This window comes from Dromaius novaehollandiae, chromosome 3 (genome assembly GCF_036370855.1).
Source record: "Dromaius novaehollandiae isolate bDroNov1 chromosome 3, bDroNov1.hap1, whole genome shotgun sequence".
NCBI lineage: Eukaryota > Metazoa > Chordata > Aves > Casuariiformes > Dromaiidae > Dromaius > Dromaius novaehollandiae.
In genome coordinates this window covers 52,080,019-52,096,745 of record NC_088100.1, presented here as the reverse complement: position 1 = coordinate 52,096,745, position 16,727 = coordinate 52,080,019, and the positions used below count along the sequence as shown (strand labels likewise).

General features: G+C 37.9%; 1 protein-coding gene across 1 annotated transcript in view; it reads left to right on the top strand.

The window, feature by feature from the left end:
* The window catches only part of REV3L (REV3 like, DNA directed polymerase zeta catalytic subunit), a 126,772-nt gene that overhangs the window by 96,473 nt on the left and 13,572 nt on the right, over window positions 1–16,727 (top strand). The window contains exons 19-23 of the mRNA XM_064508887.1: window positions 5,005–5,120; window positions 10,677–10,795; window positions 11,625–11,743; window positions 12,705–12,846; window positions 15,792–16,036. Of these exons, the coding sequence (XP_064364957.1) occupies window positions 5,005–5,120; window positions 10,677–10,795; window positions 11,625–11,743; window positions 12,705–12,846; window positions 15,792–16,036 (741 nt within the window). The remainder of the gene's footprint in view (window positions 1–5,004; window positions 5,121–10,676; window positions 10,796–11,624; window positions 11,744–12,704; window positions 12,847–15,791; window positions 16,037–16,727) is intronic.

Below are 16,727 nucleotides of genomic sequence, written 5' to 3'. Positions count from 1 at the left end.
GAAAAAATGTTTTCAGAGATTTCAGTTATGTACTTGAGTCACCAAGTATTCTGCTGCCATGCACAGTTACTGCTTTTGTCTGTATCATAGGTCTAGCCTAATTTTTTCCCCCATTTCTCTTAATTTTAGCTGGAAGAGAAATAGCGATCAGGAAGAGCAGACACATAATAGAGGGGAAGGCATTATTGTGAGCTTTAGTATTCATTCACGAAATCAAATCTTTCTTATCAAACAAGAAAGAGGAGGAGGTGGTGTAACGGCACATACAACTTAGCTAGAAGGGAAAATAATCATATTACTTCTTTCTGCAACATGTATGAGTTGAATGTTAATGCTGTCGTCTTTAAATCCTGCCAGTATAAATGCTGCTCTTCGTCTTTGCCGAGAGACTGGCAACAGCGTGCAAAACAGTATCAGTGCCCATCCTTTTAACAAAAGAGAGTGCCCTATGCTGGCAGGCACACCTCTTATCCTGTCATGTTAGTCCTAGCCAACAGCTTTTGAATATCAGTGTTACAATGTACTAGTTTCTTGCAGGTATAAAAGCTGGTCTCATCACGATTTATTTTAATAAGACAGCTTAACTGATGATGAAGACCGGCTGGATAGTATACTGCATAAAGTTATGAAAAGAAAGGATGAAAAATATAAAACTTGTCCCCTCTTTAGCTCACAGCCTGTCGTCTTTGTGGTACCACATGAAATGGGCTTTTCCCACCACCTGATGGAAGAGAGAGAGACAGAGAGAGAGAGACCTGGGCTGAGCTCTCCCCACACCAGTTAAACCTTGGGCCTACCTGTTTGTACCATCATTTGGAATAATGTCATCCTTTAGCTCCAGACATCTCTTCTTCTCCAATAGCAAAAAGTATACCACAGGAGGCCTCAAGAGATGACATGCTGGCCAGTTTGTGCAGCTTTGTACATGAGATCATGCTGGAGGAGAGGGCACTTCTGCTGCATAAATTGAGACAAAGTTGGCCTGCAAGGAAATGAGAAGCAGGAAACAGTTGTGTGCCTCATGCTATGTGTGAGAGACCTGATAGGTCTGTTAATCCTGTTGCATAAGATAGACCTGAGTACTATAATGCAGGAGTTTGGGGTCCAAACACTGCAGATATTTGATAGAAAGGCTTTCTGTTCGTATATGATATCATTTGTTTTGTTTTTTTCCTCCAAAGATAATTCAGAGATACACGCAAACACTTTACTAAAAATTGTTATTTTGATTATAAAGTTAAGCAGTTAGGATGGGAAATACCTAAGTATCCATAAATTTGTTATTACTAATTCGAGTCTTTTTTGCATATACATTTTGAATGTATATAGATACACAAACAAAATACATATACATGTAACTATTACTGCAGTATCTGAGCAGCTCAGTTGGTGGTGGTGTGTTTATCCTTATTCATGCCTTCAGAAGGATACCACTTGGATCCAGGTTTTCAAAATGGGAAACTGAATCACAGAAACTGAGGGACTGTGTTTACAGGAAAGTTATGGGCAGTACACTGGGGTCTGACTTACCGTTTACTAGCTACTCTACCTTGATTTTCCATGTAGATAACTTTGAGAGTTGTCTGCCTGAAATTTAGACATCTACTTTTCATTGTCTATGTCTAAGTAGTAACCTTGATCTCCATTTATATTAGATGGAAAGAATAGCATCTCATTCTGCGAAAGGAGGCTAAAGTTATATGGATGGTTCACCTGAAAGGGCCTTTTTTTCCTCCATTAATAATAAAGAGACCAGCTTATAAAACTTGAGATGCCTAAATTAGTTGAAATGAAACCCTTCCCTTAATGTACATGCAGTGTCTAGTTGGGAAGGAAAAGCCGTGCAAGTAATGCACTGAAAAGTGATGCTGTCTGACTCAGTAACTTGCCATTATAGGCAGTCCTTAAAGGACCTGTACAAGCAGGATTCTGAGTTCAGAACTAGCATACTCATTTTTTGCCATCTTCTGAGTGATAAACTTTGAAACCTAAATGTAGATTTACATAAGAATTGTTTAAAATATGCAATTTAAGTTAAGCTCAACAGTTAATTCTCACAAAAAAGGTGTGCATCTGAAAGCATCACAAAAAATTAAAGCATTTTCATGTCTAGACCTATAAAACTTCTTCCCATCTGAAGCAGACCAGAGAAACAAGTCTTAGGATTATATGCAGATGATATGGGAATCTTTTTATCCGTTAGCTTAAAAGTGAATAGATTAACTCAAAAAGTGATGAAATGTTGTATTCAGGTGCCATACGAACAGAAATACTAGAGAAGATACAAGACCAGAATAAGAATTATACAAGAATAATACAATACAATAGCCCACTAAAATTTGGTTAAGTAAGGAGTGAGGTAGGTAATGCTTCTCTTCTGCAAGGAAAAAAATACAAAGCAACTTTCCTTCACCACAGATAGTAATTGCTAGTGCACTTCTGGCAACCTGCTGCTCCCAACAGTATGATGGGGTCTATTTGGTAACGTCTTAAAAGAGCAAGCCACCCGTGGCATAATAAATACTGTTTTCTGTACTATGTAAGCAGTTATTCACAAGTTTCTCATTCAAGTACACATCTGTCATGGAACCCGTCTGCATAATGTCTTGCTCTGCAAAAAATCTACAAGTATTTTCCATTTTGGACAATTTGAAACCAGTTTTCAAATATGAACATAAATTACTGTTTCTGTAATGTTTTCCTTCATTTTGAATAATCAGCAACATTTTGCAATATGCTAGTACCAGAAGAGTCTAGTTGCAAGAATTAATGTGAAAATGCATTAATTTTTCAAGTTTATTTTATGACTGTTTAAACCATTACATATTTCCTTTTTATTTCAAAGCTTAGCTGGAGACTATTCATAATTTTGGAACCTTAATTGGCAATCATTCTGTATTTTCTGGAGCAGCAAGTGGTGATAACTTTTTTTGACATCGTGGTTCTGTTGCTGGAAGGAACTGCAGGCTAACTTTATTCATTTGTTCATAAAAAGTTCCAAGTAGCCTTGGTTTTGTAACACTTGCTATGGGTAGAACAGAGTTCAGAAATGAGTAATTCTATTTCCTTCACTCCTGATCAGTTTGCTGTGTCCAGAAGCAAAGAACCATTCATTTGACATGAACAGCAAATAGCAAAATAGCCCCCAAATTCAAAGGTCTGGTCTTTTAATATCTCTATAATACTATAAATTTAAGAATTATAATCTTTTGCTTTAGCCAAAAATTGTATTAAAGCTATCCCTTCACAGGTGGAAATAGGTGGTAATATGGATTTTGTAACTTATGCTAGCTGATGCAAAATCCTGAAATGTAACAAAGACATTGCCCTGCTGAATAAGAAGTCAGATAATACTTTTTCTCTTATTTTTAATAAAAATTTAGTGTCTATGGCAGAAGTGCAGAGAACTTCTTTTTTGAAACTATTCTTGGAGTAGTTGCTGCTTTAAGTTGTCATATACCTTTGGCTGGGACACACATGCAAGGAAGACACTTTCCCATTAAATGAAAGTCTGAAGCATCATTTGTCACGACTATGATATAACTTTAACTTAGGATTTGAGGATAGAGTATTCTCCTATATCTCACAGTCAACAAATGTTGCCATTTTTTGATCTGTTCAAGGATGTAAAAGGTACAGTGATCTTGCCCAGAAACTGATGCCCTTGCCTGCTTTTCCCAAAACCTAAGGTCTGCAAGCCTGCATCTTGTCACAGGGTTGAACATAGTCTGTGGCACAGGACCCTCAGGTTGTTGTCTTCTACCTCCCGAGGGCGGCCCTTTGGTCATTCAGTTGCATTGAATCCTTCCTGCTGGAACTCAAAACCCCTTGACCAAGCTGCATTGAAAGATGCAGCTATCCTTCCCAGTAAAGCCACCTTTGTTTTGGGAGTATAAAAACAATAGAAATATGATGTTGCTTTGGCCAATCCTTTTCTGCACAGCCCAAGAAAATTCTTAGCCTCTTATCCTGCAAGTGACCAGCTTCCCAGGCCATGACTTCTGTTTTTAATAATGCCGACTCGAAGGGTGGGTGATGCAGGCTCCTCTGAGATAACTCTTACCTGAGCGTTGACTTCAAAGTCAGCTTGCTTGTCCTTCTGTGTGGTCAACTCTTCTCTGAGGCCTGAGTTGGAAGATAGGCAGTGATTGCGTCAGAAAACTGCCTTTTCTGTGTCTTATACCTGAGCCAACCAAATCTTCCACCTGGCATGAGGTACAGCATAAAATGAGCTTTTCTTGTGCATCTTATAGAAAGAAGTTGTTTATCTTAAAACTAGAGGGATTTAAATAGAAGGAGTGATTATGGTTGCTTTTCTCCATGTTTCATTTTTGACAGATTACTCAACTGCTCAATAACTGTTCAATAAGAACTTTCTCAATAAGAAGAGTTACCATTTAGGACCAGAGGTCTGCTCTGATTATTATAAACTATATTGCAGTATGCATGACACACTAGTATTTGCAAAGCATGCAGTTATCTTAGTAGCAAATTGCATCTTTTCTCACAGGGCTGTTGCTCTGGCAGCAACAGTAAAAGCATGGAAACGCTTTCCTCAAAGGTGAACTTTTATAAGTGAAAATAGTACAACAAAGTTTGAAGCTACTGGACTATATTTTATTGCAGATCTGTCTTGTGCCAGTAGTCAGGTTGTAGTTATGATCAATATAGCATATCTAAAAACTGATTAGATCCAGATATTGTTCTTTATTTCTAAAGACAGAAAAGCACTATTAAAAAATTTATTGCTTTCCCAATGAAAATACTCTTTCTAAAGAATGTTTCAGTTGTACATTATAGAAAATCCTACAAGTTTGCAGGAGGGTTGTCTGTGTTTTAAATATTGTCTCCTAGACCAGATGGTGCTTTCATAGAAATCCGCCGTGGCTTTCTTTTTTTGGTTAAAATCACCATGACTAGAATGAAATCCTGTTTGTGCTCTGCTCATGGAAAATGTTTTCTTAAATAATATGAAGCTCATTTTCCTTTTTTCCCCCTCTCCAGATATGACCCAGACATTTTGCTAGGCTATGAAGTCCGGATGCATTCCTGGGGTTATCTCTTACAGAGGGCTGCTGCACTAAATGTTGGCTTATGCCAGATGATTTCTCGTGTGCCAGGTAAGTTACTGCATAGGGCATCAGTTTCAACGGAAATAAGTTGAAATTTGCAAGTAAATTAAAATAAATGCAGGGTAATTTTTGGTATGGAATGCTGTTGTTGCTGTTACATTGTAACAGGTATAATTACAAAAAAATAAAAAATTGAAATTCCAATGTGGTACTGGTTTTCACTGTTTTCTGAATTTTGAAATTCCTTGTGTATTCCACTTCTGAGTATGTGCTGTATCCATGAATCTAGACTCATTTTGAATAGTTGTGTGTGTGTTTCTTCCAGGCCTCCATCTTGCATGCCAACATCCTGAAGTAGAAAGCTTAAGCAGAGCTGCTGAAACTGCTCCCCAATGCTGTCTTGTTACTATCACTGACAAACAATCCCGTTTTCTGTGCATTGTGTATTTTTCAATGTTAGTTCCAGTTGTAGTTCCATAGAACAAATAAATTACAAAAAGTTTTGAATTCCTGGAGGCTCTCCCACTACAAAACCTTCTCTTCCTTCTCCTTGGCTTCAGTCATATGCAGATATGTTGTTCAAGGTACCTACCGTAATCATGATAGACAGTTTCTGTGGCTGGGATATGAGGACATAAAAATGTTCCTGAGCAGTGTTCTTCCATAATAAAACCTCTGCCTAAATAGCTGTTGTGGTACTAAGGGAAAACGTTTCTGACCTGACTGTTGAATGCTTTCCTCCAACATTCAGGAAAAGATTGTTTTTCCTTGCAAACTTGGGGAAAGTTATCCAGGAGAATGGCAAGCTGATGTCTGTACTTAGCAAATTAATAGAAGCTGTAATTCTGAAGAGTGGAATTAGTGAACTGCTGTATAAATACAATACACTTGAGAAGAGTCAACATCAGTTTTGTAAAGTGCCAAACCATCTCTCAAAATTTTTATTGTCAAAAAAGAAGTGGATGAGGGAGATTTGATTTTAAAAAACAAAATCCCCTCCACGCCCAAGCAGCTTTTGACAGGGCTCTTGCTGAAGAGCTGTACAGAAACTACATAGCCATGGCGTAAGAAGTGCTTGCCTCTGATTGTCTTATTAAAAACTTGATGCTGTTGTTCTGTAATGACTGAAAAAGCAAATGAAATGTTAGGAATTATGGAGAGAGGAAGAGAGAAAGTAGAATGTGCATGTATGAATCTGTAGTGTGTCTGCACCTTAAATATTGCAGTTCTGGCCTCTTCCTCACTTCTCCGCAATCAAAACGGATAGAAGAGAACTGGGAAAGATGAGAATGGTAATCCAAAGGTGGCTAGTGACTAAATAAGTTAGGATTCCAGAAATGACAAAACTGAGGAAGGAAGATAGAAGCCTATAAAATCTTGAGGGGTATGAAGGGAAATAGCAATTGATTGTTCATGGTCTTTTCCAATACAAGAACCAGAAGGCACTCAATTAAACTAGCAAATGGCAGATTCAGAAATGGAGTTGATCCTTCACCCTGGGTTATTGAACTGTTGAGCTCATTGCCACAAGGGAGTATGAATGCTTAAAGTGTACATGGCTTCAAGAGGAGGTAAGCTCTTGGAAGAAGAAAACATTGGGAATTACTAAGTATGAGAGTGATGTCTGTCCCAGGAAGCTGCAGCTGATTAGATGCTGGGAGAGTTCTCAAGAGGTTATAAATATATGCTTCCCCTATTTCTAAGGCATCTTGTTTTGCGTATTGACAGAACATGATAGTGGGCTACATGCATCTTTTGGAGCTCACCCAACAGAGCATCTTTTATGTTTGCATCCTATCTGTCTGGCTGGGAGAGCATGGTGTTTTAGAAAAGATGGATATCAAGTATGTTCTGTGAGTGGTTCCATCTTGTTCCAGCTCTTTTCGTTTTATTAAGTTTTACAACTTCTTGGTCTTCTGTTAACTCTTAATAATAATTTTGAAAATCCCTGTCAAGTTAGAGTAGAAGTTTTCTCACAAAGTGCATAAAATTCTCCACTCATTCATTAATTTCTGGTAGTTTCTGGGTTGGAAATTAAAGTTTCAGACTCATCTAGAGCTGTGGCAGGACCTTTACCTTCACAGCTTAAACAGTCTGCTGAGTTTACTTGCTCCTTTCTTGAGGTGTGAATATTTGTTCAATTTTTGGATACCTTCAAAATCTTTTGATACCTCTGATACCTGTTGCCTCTTTAGAAAGGTTCTAATACATACCATCCAAAGCAACACACAGGGACAAGAAAACGTATTAAAAATATAGTATCTTCAGTTGAAAGTTGTCAGCCACTGAGTGTCAGTGAATTTTTAAATGCTTAATTCATAAAAGCAAGAACATGTTATAGTTTAATTATGGACTGGCCAGCCAAGGTCACAAGTTTCCCTCTTCAGCACAAAGATTTCAAATTTGTTCTGCAGGAAGAATAGCTAATTGCACGAACCTTGTCATTAAATTCCCTTGATGGCTCCAGTTGAGGTGGTGCCCTTGGGTATGGTCTTCAGGTGAAGAAAATTCAGAAAAAACTTTTGACCTCTTACCCTTCAAGATGTGCAGTCATTGGTTAGAGGAGTGGTAAGTATTATACTGAAAGGTTTTCCAAAGCTCTGAAGATCACAAAAGTGTACTGCCCTACTGAAGAAGTCTGACTCAACAGATAACCTCTCCAGTTCAGGACAAGTAACTAATGTCGTTCTGCCTTCATTTCCAAGGCTGAGTCAGAGCTGTTGACTCGCAGGACAGCCATGTTTGCACTGCAGTTGATGCAGAGCTAGCAGCTGTATCTGTGAAGCTCTTGGTACCCACCTCCATGATCAAAGCTGGTTTTGGAGTTACTAGAAGTGGGATACACATGTATCCAAGAAGAAAAGTTTGTTTTCTCTCTCTGTCTCTCCCCTTTATGATTCTTAGAGGTGACGTCCCCACATATTTCACAGTCAGTCTTCCTTCCCTAAAAATATGGAGTCCCACACAACCTGGATTCAGTTTTAGTGGAGAAATGGAGGATTTTAACCCTTAATGTCTTTGGCCATGAAGTTTAAGAGGCATGCAGGACACAGGCATGGTCTCCACATGGTATTCATAATACACAAGTTGTTGTGCCAGATGGTAGATATACACCCAGAAGTGGAATACATAACAATAACATATTTCCAAGAGCTAGTGTTATTGTAAGGTAAGTAACTTCTTTTTAGGCTGAACAGCAGGGGAGGGATAGGAGATGTTCACACTGATGAGATCCTTCTGAAAATGTGCCATAAGTGTGGTCTTGCATGTGTGACCATCTTGCATGTGTGACCATAAACATACAAGTGTTGCGTTCTCTGTTGCTTTGTGGCCTCTTTGTCCATGGTTTTGACCCCATCTGTGTTCCTCTTGCTTTTCCAACCCCTATGCTTCATATTTCCCTCCCTCCTTCACATGCTGTATTTTCAGACCAGGAAACTCCTGCTCCTTCAAGCAGCATGCTCCTCTTTCCTCCTATTGAAATAAAGATGGAAGGTACTTTTCCTTCCCTTTCCTGTGATTTCAACTTAACAAAGGAAAGCTGGACTTCTCTCTGGTTTTGCTTTATTGGCTGAGTCTGGTGCTGCCTCTGCCATTTAGAAGTGAACTATTCATAAGTCATTAGGACACACCACAAGAGAAGTGAGTACTGTGCCTGTGCGTAGTGGCATTTTTTTGTATGTGCACCGTGGCCTCCTGTTTTCTCCTTTGCATCACAGCTCAAAGTTAGGGAGTGGGTAACAGGATGAGAGGATACTTTTTTTATTTCATCTCACACACCAGAAAGTGTTCAGTTCTGCTTCTCAGTACTTTCTGTTTCCAAAGAGGCTTTGGACATGTATCCTGCATCAGCTGCAGAACATTGTAGGCTCTTGTAATTCATTGTATGCAGAGTCTCTTGCTCATCAGGACAGCAGTTTTCTTTCGTGACTGCTGTACACTTAAGTACCTGTCTTTAGCAGCAAGACATGAAGCGGACTGAAGAAGCATAGGGAATCTCCTAGACATATCAAAAGAGGGGAACCAGGATGACATTGGGGAAAATAAGTGGATGTGAACAGAACAGGACAATTTCTGCTACTAGTAGAAAAATAATTGAGGGCAAAAAAATCAAAGCTCCTCACTTTTGCAGGAGGTCAAGCATATAAAATGATCAGAAGAAAAACTGTTGCTGCTGGTGGGATTCTTCTCCATTCAAATACATAGGATTTTTTTTCTGCTTAAAAATCTGAAACAATATGGAAGTTAAAAAGATGGCATGCATTTTGATGAAGTGTATGAAAGGCCTGCTAAATTTTGTCATGGCTCTGTGATTTATTGATAAGGTCAGTCAATAAGAAATAGGGTTGTTTTTTTTAACTGTATTTCGATATGATACACATTTGAAAGATCAAAATAAAGATGCTGGTCTGTATTATGTTGTTTTATAGCAGTCTTGCTGAATTTCAGAGAATTTTCACTTTTGTCATCAAGGGTAAATATGCTTCGTGGCCATCTGAGGAACTAGTCGCCCAATTCTGATCGTTATTGCACAGCATTGTGTATCAACACTTTTATACTCTCTGCCCAAAATGTTACCTGTTTTTTGTTAGTAGGATGCCGTACAGGGATATCTGATAAATGGTGTCAGACAGAGAACACAACAAATATTTGAAAAATGGGGTATGAATTTAGATTTGTGGGAAAGTTGTCTCAAAATGCTTTCTCTTCTGTTAAATTAATAAGAAGGAACAAGACTGGAGGTGATAGTTTGTGGAGGTAGCCCTAAAAGAACCTTGATAACTATATGAAAACATACTGGGGTTTTTTTGATACTGAATTTTAAATTGTGCTATGTGCTTTTAAAATACCTATCTAAACCCAGAAAAGAATTCCAAAGTCATAGGTTCACTGAAAAAAGACAGTTTTAAGAAACATACAGCAAAAAGACTGTCTTCTCTTGTGCTGTTGTATTTTTTCAAAGCATCAAATAAAAAAAGGATGTCCAAAGAGGGTTATTTTTCCTGTGCTGTAGTAACCAGTGTCTGGCAGAAAGAATCCGACTGCTACTTCTGCCACTGCATTTGTTCCTTCCTATTTCCTTCTCTCCTTTTGTGCTATCCAGATATATGTCTACCTGCTCCCAGTGTGGTGGTTTCACACTATAAAAGGCGCTGAATTTCCTCTCCCGTGACCTGGTTCTGGTTGTATAAGATCATCACAAGTAAAGCCTCGAGTCTCTCTGGGGCAGAGATCACTTCTTTTTTTTTTCCTTTTCTTTTCTTTTTTTCCATGTTGTGCACTAATGTGCGTGCAGCTAGCTCTCAAATAACATTCAGCATTGCTTAACCAATACATTCGCTGTGAGAATATATTGCCATGGACACCACTTCAGTGAAACCAGAGGAAGGGTTATCTTCAGAGAGATATGCAAGAGAGTAAAAGCATGGGGGAGCTTTATTTAGAGATTTTGTGGGGACTGGTAAATAAATAATCTTGTACAATCAGTAATAGCCCTTAGGAATTCTTATTTTTCTGGAGAGCTCAAATTGTCAAAGGGATAGCTTGAGCTGATGTTGACTGTACTATAACTTGCCTAAATATATTCTCTTTTAATGTCTTTAGATGATAAGAAAGAGAACAGATTTGCAGCTGAGCTAGATGAATACGGGTCGGATACAATGAGTGAAATAAATATTGTCGGGAGAATTGTCCTAAATATTTGGAGAATTATGAGACATGAGGTAAAGTTTAAAAACAATTTAATGTACCTGATATTTTTTCTTTAATTGTTGTAGACTTTTGGATTTTTCGTGTAATTTATGTAGGTCTTATTCTTTATTCATACACTGTTACTTCCCAAATAGAGCTGTCTGCTACTTTGTGAGACATGGATTTTATATATCACTAAAATGTAAAATACTGAAGCAATTGTTTTTCAGTAATGTTTCTTAAAAGTAGTCCTTTTCCCTTCTGTGTTGGTCTTGAGAACAGTTTACGTGTTTCAGCAAGCCAGCTAGTATGGTACCATTACTAATTAAACACTTAAACTTATTTTGAGCTGTCAGACCTACTCATTGTTTTGCTATTCAGCATCTCACATTTTATCTTTAACCGATTCAGTCTTAACAAACTTTGTTCTGACCAAATTCAGATTTGGTCTTGGTAACCTATCACAAAGTAGCTGGGGTTGGAAGGGGCCTCTGGAGATCACCTGATCCAACTGCCCTACTCAAGCAGGGTCAGCTAGAGCAGGTTGCCCAGGACCCTGTCCAGTTGGGTTTTGAATAATTCTAAGGATGGAGGCTCCACCACCTCTCTGGGCAACCTGTTCCAGCGTTCAGGCACTCTCACAGTAAAAAAGAACCTGCTTACTTAGTTCCACGTACTCTTTTCAATTGATGAGGGATATTTTTCCTGACTTGTAGATGGTTATGGACTTAAAAACTTCAAAAAAAAATCCTAATTTAAAAAGGCATAAATTAGTTGTTAAAATTTTTAGAAGCATAGCTTTTCTTGACTGTGAAAGATATTACAGATTTTTACCCCATCCTTTGTATTTTTTTTTCTTAGGTGGATCTAACGAACTATACTTTTGAAAATGTGGGCTTTCATGTTCTTCATCAGCGTTTTCCTTTATTTACTTTTCGAGTTCTGTCTGATTGGTTTGATAACAAGACAGATGTCTACAGGTAATGATCTGTTGATCCATTCTTAAGAGTTGTGGGGTTTTTTTTGTTTTGGTTTTTTTTTTAAGATTCTAAACATTGGATAGATATAGGCTAAAATCAACATAGAAATAATGTGGGTCTGGCATTGGAACAGTCTAGATGCAGCAGTTTAGATGAGCTTATCTGTTCTGCTGCATTCTATTGCATGGTTACACCCTCAACATTATATCATTTTTCTGTTTTTCTATTTAAAATACACAAAAATCAATTTTTGAGTTGCAGTTTCAAGGTATTTGAATAGAATTACTATTTTTGAGTTCTGTAAGGTTGTTATTTTCTGTATAACTCATCAGAAGGGCTTCTAATGAACTGTCAGGTTTCCATTTTATTTCCTACCAAGCAACAAAGCTAAGCTTTAAGTATAGTACAAAACAATATACAAGATGTTACACATGCACAGTCACACGTATCACGCTGAGCTTTAGTCTTCCTTGGAGCATGTTGGTATTGTGTGGTGTGAACAATTCATAATACTGTGAGAAGACTGATCATGACATACACACAATAATTTCTTTAAAACTTAAATACTTCTGGCATGGATGGAAACTTAATTTAGTGTTGAGATTATGAATTCACATTCAGCTTTTTTTTTTTTTTTTTTTTTTTTTTTTTAACGGAAGATTGTTTCCACAAAAGTCTGCTCAAATAAAGAAACATTTAATCAAATGAAGAAAAACTCCAGATTGTTTTACTAATCCTTTAGGGCAGTAAGGAAAACAGTATATAGTATGTCACATTTTGTATCTGTCTTAGAGTATGTAAGTGTGTGTTTGTTTGTCATGTTTTTGAAAGAACCATATGAAAATGTCCTATGGGAAATTATATTTGCTGGTCTGTAACAAGCTATCTTAAAAATATATTTTTCTTAGGAGAAAGAGCAGCACTCTTCTGACTGTTTATAACTAGGTGTTTGCTTTCACAGATGGAAAATGGTTGATCATTATATTAGCCGGGTCCGTGGGAATCTGCAGTTGTTAGAAACACTGGATTTGATTGGCAGAACAAGTGAAATGGCAAGGCTTTTTGGCATTCAGTTCTTACATGTATTAACAAGAGGCTCCCAGGTAAGGTTTTGTTTTCCTTACACTTCCCAAAAGCAGAATAGTCTTTACAAAATGTTTTAGTCCTTCAGTACATTTTCAGTCAGTATATGTATTTTTGTAAGGTCACAGAGGACAGTTCTGCATAACATGAAATTGAGATGTAAATAAGGTCAGACAATTCAAAAGCAGTGATAATGGATTGAATAATTTGTCTCAGAGATATATCAGTCAGAAATAACTAAGAGTGCCCCAAATGTATTCATTCCAGAAAGTCTCTTCAGGAGCACTGATTTTTCATTTTGAGTTGATATTTTTCGCACTTCATCAGAGCCTGAAAATGAACTTTTTTTTTTTTAACATTGAAAAATGTAATCAAGCATGTTTGAGAAAGAGGAGACTATTTTCTTCAATGATAGGCAAAGCTGTATAGAATTTCCGGTGAAGCTGACCTCTGGGTGAGATGTTACCCTGAGACAAGAAGGGCCCTGGCTTCACTGTGTGCATATGTTAACTGTTGTGTTAAGGCCAAGGAAATGTTTCTGGGGGACCATTCTGCATCTCACGTAGTAGGTTGTTCAGGTTGGTGTGTCTCACAATAATTCTTCATGAAAGTGGGCAAAAAAACCTGAAAGGCCTGTTGATAACACTGCAAGACCGTGCCAAAATACATCTTCGGTAAGCAAAAGAATGGGCCAAAACTAATGCACCAGCAATAAGGCAGCCTTGCTCTGTAAGACAATGAGAAAATGTGGTATTTCTCTTTCACCTATTTTAGATTCTTAGAGACTCTTAGAAGAGACTCTCTTCTTACAGAGAATATATATTCTGTATATAGTCTTATCAGAAGTAAAGGGGACAGGGCAGAGTGAGGTTTACGCTACTCTTTCTTTGGGACCCCAGGAGTCTTCAGTAATTGCAGAAGGCTTTTCTTGCCCCTGTTCTGAAAGACTAGACTAACTCCACTGCTTTCCTGGCTTCACGTAAGCCCGCCCTTTCTCTTGAGGGGGTGGCATGGTGGGGAGTTGAATAGCTTTAGGCCAGGTTAACTCCTTGAACCGGCTTACCATATTACCAGCAAAGTACCACTGTTGGAAGGAGGGAGGCAAAATTCTCAGCAAGGGAGGGTGGGGCTAGCGTCCTGCCAACATAGATATGCTTAAAGTGTGGTGATTGCAGCCTGGGAAGACTCTGTTCTGCCTGTCGTTTTCGCAAATGGCTGTGAGTGGCAGTGAGCAACAGAAACAGGCTGCATTTCTGTCCTGACTGTTCTTTTCCCTTCTGTGCACGTATGCTTTGTTTTCATTGAAACTTTTGAAGACCACCAAAATGGCAGTTGCAACAACTCCCAGTCACCTCAGATAGTTTTTTTGCACTCGGAAGAATGATCACTTCCTTTTTGAAGATGTTCCTATTCTCCCTTCCTGAAAAAGATGTTAAAACGGATTAGTACTAAGAGAGGTTTTCAGATATTTTAACTGATTTTTTTTCCTTCTTTTTCTTTTTTCTTTTTCTTTTTTTATTTTCTATTAAGTTTTCCAAAACTTTTTTTTTAAGGCAATTTTTCTATTATTATTTTCTATTCACCCAGACGATTTTTCTATTATTTTTCTTGGTTAAGCTGTCTTGGGATGTAACTCCATGGCAGCCTAAACCAGTCTAACATGGGATAGTCGTAGCCACTTGGATTCTTAGTCACACGGTTGAAGAACTCGATGTTGCTGAAAGGTAGAGAAGAAAAATGAGCTGCTGCCGGATCCACTCCCTGACCAGCTCATCGCCCACCTGAGCTCGTCCCTGGCACACGGGACTGGCCAGAGCCAGAGGGGGAGCTGGAGTCAAGGAGGCAGCAGCAGCTTAGGGTGCTGCACAGCCGCGCTTGCAGGTCTGCCAGCGTTCACACCCCGGCCTGTGTTAATTGTTCGTAAGGTGGCTGGCGCCTGTTACAACTTTTGGTTCTGTAAGTTCAGTTGCAACATCAAAGTTAATGAAATGATGCCCAACCTGTTCAGTACGATGACGGAATATTTAGTGCATCAGGCAGAAGGCTTTTGAATAGCGACTTCGTTGCTGTACAGAGTATATTTTAGGATTGTGTAGGATTGTTCTGCTTCAGGATTTTCAGTCCTTTGTCAGCCAAGTGTATAATTTTCATCTATTGTGTTTTTTATTGTGAGTAGGAACAGTGAGTCTCTGGCTGTAAGTGCTTTTAAAGCCTGACTAGAAACATTGGATAATATGTAAATAACTAGAGATGATTCCCTCTAATGTGGCTACCTCCCTATGTGACATTTTGAGCAAGATAAAGTACTTATCTTTTTGTTATTTTATCCTTCCTCTACTAATTGCGGCATCATCAGGGAGTGAGCATGATACACAACAGAATGAAGGAGACTTTTGACGTGGGCTTAAATTCTTCCTTTTGTTCTGTTGCTGCCAAGTGCCTTCTAGTAACCTCGCAGGACCAAAAACTTGGAGGGCGCAATTAATAACTTATGCCACTCCCATGTTTTTTCTCTGTTTTCTTGAATATTGACATAAAATTTCAGTGCAAATTCCTATGGAAAATGGTAAGCAAAGTAACTACATACTATACCTTGGTTTTTTTTCATTCTTCTGCAAAACCTTGGTTCAGCAAATACTCATTCACTGGCTGTAGCGTAGCAATATGTCTTGTTGCACATTATATACTGACCTGCATGTTTATCTTGCACATAGATAGATATAAATCAGAAGTACTAGATTTTCAGTAATTAGGGCTAAATGATGCAGAAAGGCAGTTCCATTGTATGTGATAAAGAGTATACATTAAAAGTAAGAGTATGGCTATGTATTTTGGAAGACTAGTTGCCTGAGCTTTAAATTCAGGAAAATGTAAGTGCATATTCCTTCAGTTTTAATAAACCAACACTTACTCTGCATTTTCTAAATGGTAATTAAAATGGCTGTATCCAAACTGTGTTTTGCAGTATCGTGTGGAGTCTATGATGCTGCGTATTGCAAAGCCAATGAATTTTATTCCTGTGACACCCAGTATCCAGCAGCGAGCTCATATGAAAGCCCCACAATGTGTTCCCTTAATAATGGAGCCAGAATCCCGTTTTTACAGCAATGCCGTTCTTGTGCTCGATTTCCAGTCATTATATCCTTCTATTGTGATAGCATACAACTACTGTTTTTCAACCTGCCTGGGACATATTGAAAACTTGGGAAAGTAAGTTATTTTTCTTTTTCTTGCAAACTTTGATTCTGTAGAGACTTGAATATCTCAAGTAAAGATACTGAGAACCCTCAGTTGACATTGGAAACAATGGACATAGATGAATAGTGCTGTTTTTGTTACAAAACAGAGATGCTAAAGATCTGCCATGTGCACATTCACACATATATGTGTGTATATATATGCCAACATATGTATATTTTTAAATATAGAGTTAGAAATCCCATGTTCTGTTCTGTTAAAAAGTTGAACTCTGTATGCATGTGCTTTGTGTGTGTTGCAGACGAGTGTATGTATCTTCCATCACGGTAGTGATATTAATTTTTAGTATTGCTTCAAACTAAGTTAAAAGTTGTGTAAATTCACTGCACATTTTCCAAGCTGGACTAGTATTATTCCACTATATGTTAATAAATTGTTGTTTTTCTCTTCTAAGACTTTTGGTTCACTCTTGTCTTAACTATTCAAAATGAAAAGCTAGAATGAGTTGTTCCGTGTGGTACATCTTATTAAGCATAACAGTAATTTTTTAAATCAAAAAAAAGAACAAAAATCTCACAGCTCATTATAATTACCTTTATAAACAATACATGGAAGAATCGGAAGATACATGCAATGATTGCTAGGTGTTGTCATCAGATTTTCAAGTTTCTGACTTGAAGTTCTGAATGCATAGGAAGAGACT